The sequence below is a fragment of the Lonchura striata genome, chromosome 16 (genome assembly GCF_050655825.1).
Source record: "Lonchura striata isolate lonStrDom1 chromosome 16, ASM5065582v1, whole genome shotgun sequence".
In the NCBI taxonomy this organism is placed as follows: domain Eukaryota; kingdom Metazoa; phylum Chordata; class Aves; order Passeriformes; family Estrildidae; genus Lonchura; species Lonchura striata.
In genome coordinates, this window is record NC_140718.1 from 2,804,756 (window position 1) to 2,818,729 (window position 13,974).

Sequence of the window (13,974 nt, forward strand, 5' to 3'; positions counted from 1 at the left end):
CCCACCATGGGCACCCCATGCAGTCACTCCCAGGTCTCAGGACGTGTCTCCCATGGAGGGACCCCAGCAGGACTGCTCAGTACCCGAGTGCCCTGAGCATAATAATTCCTCTGGGCTGTGCTGGCTCTGTCCGGGCTGTGCCCGCACTGCCAAGCAGCAGAGAGGGCAGCTCAAGACTCAGCAGGGCGCAGACCCTGAGGCACAGCAATTACCTCCTGTGACTGTGCCTGGCAGCACCTCCCTTCCTGAAGCAGAGGCTGCCAATGAGCCACTGCTTCCTTTGGGAAATGCCGCCTTCAGCCCAGCTTCTACATCCACTTCTGGAGAAAAGACAAGACACAGGTGGGGCTGTTCCACATAGTGGAGTTGGCATCTTCAAGAGGCAATGCTTGTCAAAGGCAAGCATGGTTAAGGATCAGGAAATCCCTATAAAATTTCTGGGTAGGCTATGAGCCACTCCCTCCTCCAAACCGCCACCTCTCCTAATCTGCCTTGAGACTGGGAAATTGCAGAGGATATCAGGATGGGCATGGGCTGTGGTGGAATTTGGGCTCCCTGTCAGCTGTTGCCAAATGCCTTCCTGCAGAAGCTGGGGAGAAGCTGCAGCCAGGCCAGCCTGGGAAACAGCCCTGCAGGGCATGAGAGCAGCAGCAGCGGGGCAGCGAGGATGCCATGGATCCCTTCCCGCTGTGCCAGGCACGGCCTGTGCAGATGTGCAGGGGAAGCCCCCGGCTGCTGAGTCCCAGGGGATGGCCTAGGAAATGCACCCACCTTGTCCTGCCCGCAGCATTTCCTTTAGAATTTGCTGCATGTTTTCGGATGTCTCATGGGGTTTTTTGCGTCCTGTAGCTTTGTTCTTTCCTGTTGGAGGACCTTAGACCAAAACAATGTCATTTTCCAGGAACAGATCCCACAACACCAGTGCTCAGCCTGTGGGATCAGCAGGGACACACTACTCACCGCTGCGATGGGAGCTGGGCTTGCGAGCAACATCCACCAAAGGACGAGGGAAAGTCCTCCCTGCAGCCACACCTGTAACTCAACAGCCACAGAAGATTCTGCCATCTCTGCAGATCTGCACGGGCAGCACTGAGCCGCAGGAGCAGTGAGAGGATGGCCCAGGGCGAGGGCACACACGTGCGTGATTCTGTCCTGGCACCTGCAGCGATGCCCCCCTGGCCGAGCTCTGGGCTCTGAGCTGGCAGCTCTCACAGGGGGAAAGGCCTTGACCTACCCTCAGCATCTCCCAGAGGCTCAGTAATGGGTATGGGTGGGGAAGCTGAAGCACCTTCACCAACAGGTTCAGCTGCAAAGAAAGGCAGGACAGAACATCTCCTATGGCAATGTCGGAGATCCTCAGGCTGCACCCAAGGCTCAGCCCTGGGGCACAGCCCTGGGCTCAGCCCCTTCCCTCTCTGCTCTTCTCTGTGGCTGCACAGAGCACATGGAAGGACACACTGGCATTGCACACATGGGAGGAAGATGAACATCTAAATGCTCCTTCCTTCCACTGACAGTGATCCTGTGGGATCACTCAGGGCTCTAGAAGGGGAGCAGGGAAAAGTTTTCAGCATTCTTCAACCCTTAACAAAAATGGCACATGTGAGTTCTTGCCACATTGATACTGATTATGCTGTCAGGAAAAATGGAACTGCAGAACTTGCCTTCAGCATTTTCCAAGATCTTTATCGTGTCATTCACCAGCACATGCAAGTCATTCAAGTCGCGATCCAAATCTAGAGGGAAGCAGAGACCAGACCCATTTCCATTGTGCTGGGATCCCCTTTTGCCTCAGGGAACTGGGCACTGCAAGGGGATCAATAAGGCTGTGCAAGCCAGGTGGCAATGGGCCAGGCCAAAGATACACAGGGGCCTGGGGAGCTCTGGGCTGGCTCCTGGTCACTCTCCACCCTCTTTCCCTGTCCTGTGTAACATCCCTGGAGAGGAAAATGGGGCTGCCCAGGGCCCATGGGGGCTCTATCCCTCCCACAGAGGGAACCCTCCCTAAAGCCCATGGGAAAACCATCCCCAGCACTTCCCAGGGAGCAGGGAGCGCTGTCCTGGGATAGGGCAGCCAGGCTGCCGGCTCACCTGCTCCCCGCGCTTGCAGAGGAGCAGCCTGGGCAGCCCTGGCAGGCAGGGCCACGGCCAGGAGGAGCAGGAGGAGGAGGCGCAGAGCAAGGGCCATGGTGCCTTGCCCTGTGCCAGTCCCGCCGCTCTCGCTGCCACCACTGTCCTGACACCGCTGTCCCAATGTCAGCACCACTGCTGCCACCGCCGCTGCTGCCGCAGCCGTTGTGCTCCAGGACTGCCTGCTGGGGCCTTGTGGTGCTGTGCAGCCACGGGGCTCTGGGACCTCTGTGACCTCAGAGCCTGCTGTGACCTCAGCCTGCTGTGACCCAGAGCCCTCTGTGACCTCATGCTCTTAGCTGTACCCCCAGAGTGTACCCCCTTCTGTACAAATGAACTGCCCTGACTGTAAAGGTTTTGCTTCATCCAAGGGCCATTGCTCAGAAAAACCTTCAGGGACACAGGGTTTTGTTTGGGTGGAGGCAGCATCTGCAGAGCAACAAGCTGGTAATGCAGCTGTGACAGGGACATCAGGCATGGGCATGGAGATGGGAAGTGAGGGCAGATGTGTCCCTGACTGAGTTGTTTGGCCGTTCTTGGAATTCTTTGCCCCATTCAGAGGAGCAGCTGCTGGGAGAAGAGCTAGCCAAGGCCCCAGTTGCAGCTGGTACACTGTCCTGGGGCGTCTTTATGATGTTTCTATCCCATTTGTCAGTTCAGCCCAGAAATAATTTTTGCACCTTTAGGACTGGTTCCAAGAGTGAAGGGGCGGAGGGTGAGAAGAAGCGCAGAGTTTGTTGTCAGAAACTGCACTTGCTTCCCCACATCCTTCTCCTGGACTCTGCTGTCTGCAGACAGACAAGACAGCAGGAGAGAGCTCTCCTTTGCTTTTTAGTTAGTATTTAGCTAGCTGAGGACGGGAATTTCTCTGGACTGTGGTTTTCCTTTTTTCGTGAACTGTTTCAACCTGCTCTGGACTGAGCTCCCAGAAGAGCCCCAGCAGCTCACACCTGTGGCCCACCAGGCTGGGCCTGGGCAGCAGATTCCCAGAGGAACCCCTTTAGGGTGTATCTTAACACACTCGAAAGCGCTGGTGGGCTATGGTGGTAGTGAAACTAAAAGAGAGCTTGTTAAATTTTCTACGCAGTGGTGGCCACTCTATAGACTTGATGGGGGGTTGAAATGGCCAGCAAATGGTACTTTAGACTATGAGACTTTATTACAGTTAATGCTTTTCCTTAGGCGTGAACAAAAGTGGCAAGAAGTAACTTATGCTGATATGTTTTTCAGTCTTTGAAATCACCCTGAGTGGCAAAGGGACTGTGGGATTAGGCCACCGTCTGATCCACTGGTACTGGCTCTTGGAAAGGATAATAAAGCTAACAAGGAAAAGCTCAAATGGTGTTGCAGCACATGTTCAATAAATCAAAGATGCTCACACCCAAGTAAAGTGTTTCCAACAGAGATCTTAGAACATGAGACAGTAGAGGCACTTTTACCACCACCTAGAAACCAGGAAGGGAGGGGGGTAGAGGAGAGGGTGGGGGAACGAGTGAAGTCAGAACCCTCAGCAACTTCAGCCTTCCCTAACCTATCCTCTGGTTCGTCTGCCCTGGAAAAAACAGTAATTAAAGTAGGAGTTTCCCCACCAACTCCTAGATCAGGGGAACCCTCGAGGTTTTATCCACCATTGCCCAGTAGTGATAGTGAATGGGATGAATCTGAACCAAGTCCCAAGCCTTCCCCACAAGGTCCAATAGTGTCAAGGACCAGAAGGCAAACCTGAATGAACCCACCCCCACAAACAACTAGAAAGCAAACTAAAGGAGTCATACAAGCACCCTTAAGGCAAGCTATAGCCTCTGATAAGGGAGCAAGGGATAATTAAGGTCCCCTTTTTCTCAATGGATTTAGAGGCTTGGGAAAAGACTGCTAAGGGTTATCGAAATGACCTGATAGGCGTTGCCAAAAGGTTAAAGTTTATGGTTAAGCAGCATTTACCTGATTGGGCAGACATGCAGTTACTACTTGATGCTTTAACAGAAACAGAGAAGCATTTGGTTTTAAAGGTGTCCAATGACTTAGCTGAGGATGCTTGCGTATCAACACAAGAGGATATTAAAGATGTATTTCCTCTTCAGGACCCAATGTGGGATCCTAATGAACCTGATCAATTAGCACAGCTTAAGGGATATCAAGACTTTCTAGTGAAAGGGCTAGAACGAGCAATTCCTAAGACAATAAATTGGTCAGCTTTATATGCTGTTAAACAAGGTCCCTCTCAAACACCCTCTGATTTTTTAGATCATCTACGGGACGCGATGTGGCAATATACCACCCTGGATGCTGGATTGGAGGAAGGAATACAACAACTAATAAATTTGTTTTTAGGACAATCCACAGGAGATATCAGGTGGAAACTTCAGAAGATCCGGGGCCCAAATAGCCGAGACTTGGAGACTCTATTGGATGAAGCATGGAGAGTCTTTAGTAACCAGAAGGAAGGATATAAACAAGGGATGAAGAAATTAGTAGCAGTAGTAAGGGAGGAAGGAAAGGAGAAATGCGAGCAAGACCTGCCAAGACAAGGACCACCCCGACTGGGAAAAGATCAGTGTGCATTTTGCAGGAAATTTGGACACTGGAAGAACCAGTGGCCAGAATGAAGAAGGGGTGATGAACAGAGAAAAAGTGATCGAGGGGGAGGAAGGGTGGTTGCTCATGCAAAGGAGGACTGAGGAGGACCGGAGGGCCCTACCCTAGGGGACTCTCTGGTTATAGTTAAACTAGGGAATAAAGAAAAGGGAGTGGAATTTTTAGTGGACACAGGGGCAACATTTTCAATGTTGAATAAGGCCCTAATACCTCTAACAAATGATTATGTTATGTTAAAGGGGGCTACTGGCCAATCTGAAAGAGCATATTTTTGCAAACCATTAAAATATAAATTGGGAAAGCAATGGGGAATTCACCGGTTTTTATATATGCCTAATGCCCCATCTGCACTTTTGGGCAGGGATCTGCTAGAGCAGCTGAATGCAAAAATAATATTTAAAAATTGAGAAATTATCTTGGAGGTAAAGGACCAACAATACATGGAGTTGTTGAGCCTAATGTTAATAACCAAAGAACTGGAGACTGTAAGTGAAGAAGAGAAAAACTTCAAGAAAATAATGGATCAAGTATTCCCTGGGGCATGGGCTTCTAATATACCAGGGCGAGCAAAGAATGCATTACCTATACATATCAAGCTTAAGGAAGGAGAACGGGTAGTGAGGGTTAAACAATACCCCCTGAAGAAAGAAGACAGAGAAGGGATTAGCCCAATTATTGAAAATTTTTTGCAAATAAGACTGTTAAAAGAGTGTCAATCTGATTTTCATACTCGCATTTTGCCAGTAAAGAAGCCTGATGGGTCATATAGATTAGTACAAGATTTAAGGGTTGTTAAGAGAGTAACTGAAGACTTGTATCCAGTAGTTCCTAACCCTTACACCTTGTTAACTTGTTTAACACCTGAACTAACATGGTTTACAGTTTTAGATTTAAAGGATGCTTTCTTTTGCCTCATTCTCCAGGAAGCCAGCCAGAAAATTTTTGCATTTGAATGGGAGAACCCCAAAACTGGACAAAGGAACCAGCTCACATGGTGTGTATTACCACAGGGATACAGGAACTCTCCTACTATATTTGGGGAACAGCTTGCCAAGGACTTAGAATCTTGGGAACCTCCACCAGGAGAAGGACAGTTGCTCCAGTACGTGGATGATCTCCTGATAGCCACCCAGACCCAGGAGTGGACGGTAAGCCTCCTAAACTTTTTGGGCCTGCAGGGGTATCAAGTATTCCAGAAGAAAGCCCAGATGGTGAGGCAAACAGTCATTTCCCTCGGTTATAAAGTGAGCGCTGGACAAAGGACCTTGGGCCGGGATCGCAAAGAAGCAATATGTCAGACCCCAAGACCTCAGACAGTGAAAGGACTGAGAACCTTTTAGGCATGACGGGGTGGTGCAGACTATGGATTTATAACTATGGGTTACTTGTTAAACCTCTGTATGCCCTGATCACAGAAGAGAGCAGAGATCTCCAGTGGACAAAAGAAGCAACCCAAGCCTTTGACCAACTAAAGAAGGCCCTCATGTCAGCTCCAGCCTTAGCACTTCCAGACGTGAGTGAACCATTTTTCCTGTTTTTCCACGAAAAACAAGGGGCCACCTTGGGAATACTAGCACAGAACTTAGGCCCATACCAGAGAGCAGTGTCTTATCTCTCCAAACAGCTGGATACGGCAGCTAAGGGATGGCCAGGGTGTCTCAGAGCTGTTGCAGCAGTGGCAGTGAACATCCAAGAAGCACACAAATTCACCCAAGGTCAGAAGATGACTGTGCTAGTATCCCACACAGTGTCTGCAGTCCTTGAGGCAGAAGGGAGGCATTGGCTCTCTCCACAGAGGTTTCTGAAGTACCAAGCTGTACTAGTAGAACAGGATGATGTTGAAATTGTGGTAACTAAGATTGTGAATCCAGCTTCCTTTCTCAGTGGGGGTATGGGAGAACCAGTGATCCATGACTGTCTGGAGACCATTGAGGCCACCAACTCCAGCTGCCTGGATCTGAAGGACATCCCACTCGAAGGTGCTGAGACTTGGTTTACTGATGGAAGCAGCTATGTCATCAGTGGAAAAAGGCATGCTGGGTATGCGGTTACCACAAGCAGAGAGGTCATAGAGTCTGGACCTTTATCAGCAAACACCTCTGCACAGAAGGCTGAAATAATTGCCTTAACTCGAGCCTTAGAGATGGTAAAAGGAAGAGAGATTAACCTTTACACGGACTCGAGGTATGCATTCGGGGTGGTTCATGCACATGGAGCCATTTGGAAAGAGAGAGGACTGTTGAATTTGCAAGGGATGAATATTAAGCATGCACAAGAGATCCTGACACTACTAGATGCAGTGCAACTGCCTGAGAAGGTAGCCATCATGCACATTAAGGCACACCAAAGAGTGAGCTCTGAATTGGAAGAAGGGAACATGCTGGCAGACAGAGAGGCAAAAGATGCAGCCAAAGGTGAGGCATTTGAGGAGACAGTGGAGGCAACATTGATCCCAGATGGAAAGATTTCTACTGAAGGTAAGCCTGTGTACAATAAAAAGGATAAGAAACTTATTAAGGCAGAAAAAGCAAATTATAATCAAGAAGGATAGGCTGTAACAGAGGAAGGGAGACTTGTAGTGCCCTCCTATTTGTTGTGGTCATTAGTGCAAAAAGAACATGAAAAAACACACTGGGGAATAGATGCCCTGTATAACCATCTGAAAAGAAAAATTATAGGTAGGAAATTACAGGGCACAATAATACAAGTAACTCATCAGCATAGCCTTTGCCTCCGAACTAATCCTAAAATCATCCCAAGGCCTAAAGTTGGACAAATTGGGAAAGGTTGCGGACCTGGGCAGCAGTGGCAAATCGATTTTACAGAATTACCCAGGAAGGGGGGATATCATTATCTCCTGGTATTGACTGATACCTTTTCAGGTTGGCCAGAAGCCTTTTCTACTAGGACTGCTAAAGCACGAGAGGTAACCAAAGCACTGTTGCAAGAAATAATACCAAGGGTTGGAGTTCCAGCCACCATATCCTCAGATAGAGGGCCGCATTTTATCTCCAAAATTGTGCAACAAATTAGCCATCACCTGGGGATAGATTGGGAGCTGCATACCCCATATCATCCTCAATCGAGTGGCCAAGTGGAAAAGATGAATCATTTGATTAAACAACAGATTGTAAGGTTGGGACAAGAGGCAAACCTACCTTGGCCCCAGGCTCTCCCATTAGCATTATTCTGAATTTGGACAAAACCAAGAACAAAAGAAAAGTTGAGCCCCTTTGAAATATTATATGGGAGACCATATGCAGTTCAAGAAGGAATCACACCAACACAAGTAGGAAACCCTACATAGATATATGGTAGCCTTGAACAAACAATTAAGGGAAATTGAAAAATATGTGGCTGGAGCTCAAACCAGAGAATTAGATGGACCAGTACACGATGTACAATCTGGGGATTATGTATATGTTAAGTCTTTTGCAGAAAAAAGCCTGGAATACAGTAGGAAGGACCCTACCAGGTGCTCCTCACTGCCTTTACTGCAATCAAGATCAAAGAACAGAAGGCCTGCATCCATCACTCCCGAGTGAAGAAAGTCCCTGAGGGAGTCTGGAAAGTGACACCAGGTGACAACGAGCTGAGGTTGAAGCTCACCCACAACAGCGAATAAATGGACCTATAGAAATTATGGACATGATGGAGAACGTCGTAACTATTATAACAATGTCTGTGATTCATTGCTGATAACATGACCTGTTCCCCCTCGGTAGCTTCAATGGACTTATTCTTCATTGTACCTGTTCCCCCTCAATGACTTCAATAGACTTTCAGTGTCTTTTGCCTGTTCGCCCCTTAGACAGAAGACCATAAAAGACCCCTGAGATAGCCAAGATTTTGAGATTCTCCCCAACGCAAGAAAATGGATTGTCATTGTCTGGACCAGAGAGGATTTTGTCTGCCTTGGTACCTATAATCCCCTTTCCCCTCCTTTTCATTCTATCCTTTATTTCCTTTCTGTCCCCTCTATTGCATTTGCTGTTGGCACTCAATAATAAAGGTGCATTTGTTGTGATTAAACTGATGGTCCCCTGCTGTTTGCCTTTTTACACTTTGGGGATTGGCAAACGAGCCATCACAACACCTTGCTCCTCCAAGCGGATTTTGACACTCCCTCACGGGATTGGGACCTGTGGGCAGGGTCCCTTCCTACCCCAATAGTTCCAGGATTCTGTCAGGGACTTGCTTCCCTTTCCTTCTTCCCTCTGCTTCCAGCTGTGAATGTGCCAGAAAATACCCAGCAAATCCACCTTTGCTGTGTGCTCTGGGAGCTCACACAGCTGCTGCACCTTGTCCCCTGCCCTGCACAGCTCCTCGGGAGGCACGGCAGGCGCAGCACCCTGGGAGCCTCAGGAATACCCCTCTGGGATGCATGGCACACACTCCCAGGGGCTGGAATTCCAGTTTCCAGCCAGGAAATGATGTTCCTGCCCTTGAAGGCAAAGCTCTTAACAAGGAGCCAGAAACCAAGTGGAGCAAGATCCTACAGGGACATTTCACTGCCAGCCTTCATAACTTCACCCATGGCTGTAGCTCATGGATTGGGAATGAAATCAGGGCAGGGCCTTAGGAGGGAGCTGCCCTGGCTCAAGGGAGACACTGAGAGAGAAACAGAGCAGGCAAAGAAAGGCAGGAGAGAAAGAAGGACACAAACACAATCAGCTGAGAAGATGGCACTCTGAAAAACAAACTGCAAGTGACTGAAAAGGAATGGGATGGAAAGAAATAATTTTTTAACTTGTATTTCCAATCAAAATACAATTTCCTCCCTTTCTCACCAACCTCCTCCTGGTGTCATTCAGCAGGGATGTCAGAATGTTCTTCATTCTGAGTGGATGTTCCAGGCTGCAGCCACAAGGAAACAGGGAATGGGGATTTTCCTGCTCCTGGGGAGTTTGACATCCTCAGCTGAGGAGAGGAGGCACCAGAAGGAAAGGACAGCTGGGCTTCACCCTTCCACAGGAATGAAGACGGGGGGAATCTCTGATCATGTCTGCAGCTGCTCCCACAGGGATGTGAGGGCTGATGACTGCTGCAAAGTTCGCATGACCCTGAAGAGTAGATGGTGTGCAGAAAGCAGGATATTGAAGCTGCTTGGTATGTAGAAGTAGATAGAGAAGAACAAAGGGGTACTAAGCTGTTCTAACTGCAAGGCCAGCTGGACAGGCATGTATCGATCATAAAGATACTTTTAAGATAATAGTACAAGTCACATAGCAACCAATCATGAGCTTGGCTTTTGCAATATGTATGAGCTAATTAACGAACATATATAAACTGTGTAATCTGTCAGAATAAACTGAGACTTGATGATCATGATATCATGAGTCTTGTCTCCCGCGGCATCCCTCCTACAACTGGCGCCCGAAAGCAGGGACCTGATCCGAGCCTAAGGCGAGAGAGGTGCTGCGTTGGGGTTCGGGTCCTGCAGCTGGAAGGACGGCGAAAGAGCCGATACTCTCTGCTCCGCGCCCTGAGTGACCGCAGCGGCGGGCTCAGCCTATACGTGCTGCCGAAGCCTGAAGGAGCCAGCAACGGTACCGACGTAATCATGGAAAGGCAAGCAGCATATGATTTGTTTAGTGCTTCTCTTAGAAAAAGGCAGATTAGGGGGATTGACTTAGATAAGGATCTCCCTTCACTATTGCATCGTGCTGATTCTTATGGCTTTTTCATTAACCCCCATAGTGTTCATAAACTTTCAGAATGGAGAAGATATAGGGATAAGTTGTGGGAATTAGTGTTAGATGAGGATAAACCAGGCAAGAAAATGAGTAAACTTTGGAGAGTGGTTGATAACAAATTGCTAATGTGTCAGGCAGAAAAGAGGGCAGTGGAAGCGATACGGACAGCTCTGGAGAAAAATAAGGAATGTAAACCCTCGCTTCTCTCCAGTGAGCCAAACAATCCGGTTCTCACAAATTTTCCCATTCCCATCTCTGCTTCTGAAATGCCTGTACCTCCCATAGACACTAGTAGCATTGAGGTGCTGGAAATTGAGATCCAAATTGCTTTATGGCAACAGGACTGGGATCCCAAATTCACTTTTTGTGAACGGGAATCAGGTAGAACGGAGCAGGCGCGGGGCCAGACAGAGCGGGGACGGCCAGCACCGAGCCGGAGGCGAGCCCGGGGCGGAGCAGACATCAGCCGAGAGACGGAAGGCTCCTTGCTGCCGAGCAGCAGCGCAAGGGGGGAGAGGGGCGTTCCTGGGGCTCAGCCGCGCTGGAGTCGGAGCAGGCGGGGCGCGGCCGTGGCGGGGGTGTCTCTTCTCCCATCCACAAGGTGGCGCAACAAGGACGGGAGCGAGGCGGCGCCGCCCCTCATCTCCCCGCAGCGCCCAGCAATGGCGGCGGAGATGGCGGCACAGTCCTGGTTGCCATGGCAGCGACAACGCCGAGAGCATCAGCGCCACCGATGGCGGGATCGCAACACTACAGCAAAAATTTCAACAGCATCTTTCCAATTTCTTACAAGAGTCAGAAGACGTAATGAAAAAGTACAGCAGTACCGAGTGTTTTCCAAGATACCACGAAGGATGAACATTATGTGAATCAATGTTATTTCAAATATGATATAGATAAAAATCACTATATAAAGATAAAAATGTTAGTAATGATTTAATTACCAAAAATGTCTCTGAAAACAAAGAGTTGAGAAAATGTCATCTGATGGAATTTCAGTATTGAGTTTGTAATCTCTGTATTTGGGTTTTTATAGATAATAATATAAGTAATAGTGATTTTTAAGTTTTATAGATAATACGATAAATAGTGATTGTTAAGTTTTTGTAGGTAATGATAAGTACCGATTGTTACTAATGTTGTATGAGTGCTTTAAAAGGATTGTCTTAAACTATTTTAAACATTTCTTGTTAATAAGTTGATCATAAAATGTGAGTTGTCTGATTTTTGTGATAAGAATTATTATTAAGGTATTAAGGTATTAAGGTGTTGTTATAGTATTTACAGTCAGTTTTCATATGTTTTATTGTCTCTTTAGGTGATTGATTACAAGATGTTTTTTCAGGATCCTGTGTTTTTGATTTTTTAACTACTCATGTGTTTTCTTCATCCAATCTTTTATACAGCTGCAATTCATCTTCCTTTAAAATTCATTGTCCAAATTTTAGTTCAAGATTTCAGTCTTCAAATTTTCAGATTTCTGAAGAAAGGGTTTGTTGTATTTAGAGAATTTTTGTCTTGAAAGAGATTTTAGACAGGTTCAATTATTTGATAGTTTGATAAATTTTTAATAATAAGGTTTTTTACTTATAACTGTTATTTATAGGACTTTTGTTCTATAATGTGTTAAAACATATCCTCCAATTAGAGTTTGAGCTCTGGCCAAGCTCTGGCTCTACCTGGATGGTGTGATTGACCCAAGTGTTTTCTGCATCAAAAAGTATTCAAGTCCTTTTGGCTTGACAATTTGACCATATAGAGCAGCTGAGCCTCAAAGGGAGTTTTGGAGAAACAAGATCCGGACATGTTTTATCCAAATCTCTGTTGTTTTAAGGTTTATCAGCTGCTGCAGACTCTGGGATGACAATTTGATAGTGTAGCACTTGGTAACTGTGATTTTATATGTAATATTAATTGTGTATTATCTGATTGATTTTTATTTGTTGTTAGTTTCTTTACTATATGCATTGTTTTGTTCTTGATGTTTTTTCATGTTTATAACAAAGATGTTGATATTTCCATTTCTTCATGCAAATTTTAAGAAACAGAATTGAGAGAGGACCCTCCAGTCCCTGTGGGGGGTGTTGAGTTTGTTTGTGTTTTAGCAGGTGCAGAATCTGGATAGATTTCAGTGAAGAATGTTAAACTTATCAATTTCAAGAGAACACTAATCTCTCCACAAGTGAATCAGAGGATGCACAGCAAAAGTGGATTGTGCAAAGATTTGTGTTTCACCCACAGAAGATTGTAGACTTTGGGTTTTTTCATAAGTGTGTTTTTAATTATGTTATAGACTTTTTTACTAAGTTTTAATGAGTTTTAGTAATGCCTGTGATTTTTCTGTTCATTTTGCCATTGCTTTTCAATGGCAAAAGAAAAAGAGGGACAATCAATTAGATAATCAAAAGCATAACATTAAGTTTATCATAAATATAGTTTGTATTTAGAATTAAGTTTGTTCCTTTCATGTTAAACAGAGCAATCAAGAACATGAGAAATATGAAGTGGGGTGCACTTCTGTAATACTAACCTCATTTTTCACCCCACGAGTTGCTTCAGTGCAAGCTCTCACACAATTGAAAATCCTAGCCTACTAGACAAAAAAGTAAATTAGTATTCCATCTAAAATGTTAAGTGAGCTTGCCACAAATATAGGTATATCTTCCATGCAGTTCTGCAAAACAGAGCAGCTGCCACTAATTTACTTCTTCTAGCCCAAGGTCATAGTTGTAAAAAATTTGAAGGAATGTGCTGTATGAACTTATCTGATCACTCTACATCCATCCACAAACAAATACGAAAATTAACCAAGCTAACTCAATAGTTAAAGGTAGAGGATGGATTAAGTTTAGAAGGACAGCTAAGAGATTAGGGATCGGACCATGGTTAAAGGACATTATCAAATACGGCATAATAGTTCTAAGCATAATTGTGATACTTTTGCTTGTTTTGCCCTGTGTGTTTACTTGCTTGCAAGGCTTGATGCAGCAGCTTTTGCAGAAAATGCTGAATGCACATCTTCTTGTACAAAAGGAAAACGGGGGAGATGAAGAGAGCTTGACAGAGGAATGGTTGTACAACAGGGGACATGATACTGTAAAATTAATCCAAATAGGGAGGGCTACGTGACTGCTGCAAAGTCCGCATGACCCTGAAGAGCAGATGGTGTGCAGAAAGCAAGATATTGAAACTGCTTGGTATGTAGAAATAGATAGAGAAGAACAAAGAAGTACTAAGCTGTTCTAGCTGCAAGGCCAGCTGGACAGGCAAGTATCATTCACAAAAATAGTTTTAAGATAATAGTACAAGTCACATAGCAACCAATCATGAGCTTGGCTTTTGCAATATGTATGAGCTAATTAACGAACATATATAAACTGTGTAATCTGTCACAATAAATTGAGACTTGATGATCATGATATCATGAGTCTTGTCTCCCGCGGCACCCTCCAACACCTCTCTTCTTGAAATTGCGAAGAGTGTGTGTGAACTGCTCTTCTATTTTTCTTTTTCTGCTGATGAAGGTTGGAGGTTGTTTGATGTTTCTTCTTGT

The 13,974-nt window shown here is 46.1% G+C and overlaps 1 protein-coding gene across 1 annotated transcript in view; it reads right to left on the reverse strand.

Moving 5' to 3' along the window:
• Positions 1–4,087, reverse strand: part of LOC146765920 (uncharacterized) — a 29,175-nt gene extending 25,088 nt beyond the window's left edge. The window contains exons 1-2 of the mRNA XM_085593656.1: positions 4,072–4,087; positions 1,665–1,736 (exon numbers count right to left, since the gene is read on the reverse strand). Of these exons, the coding sequence (XP_085449782.1) occupies positions 1,665–1,736; positions 4,072–4,087 (88 nt within the window). The remainder of the gene's footprint in view (positions 1–1,664; positions 1,737–4,071) is intronic.
• Between the last annotated feature and the right edge of the window lie 9,887 nt (positions 4,088–13,974).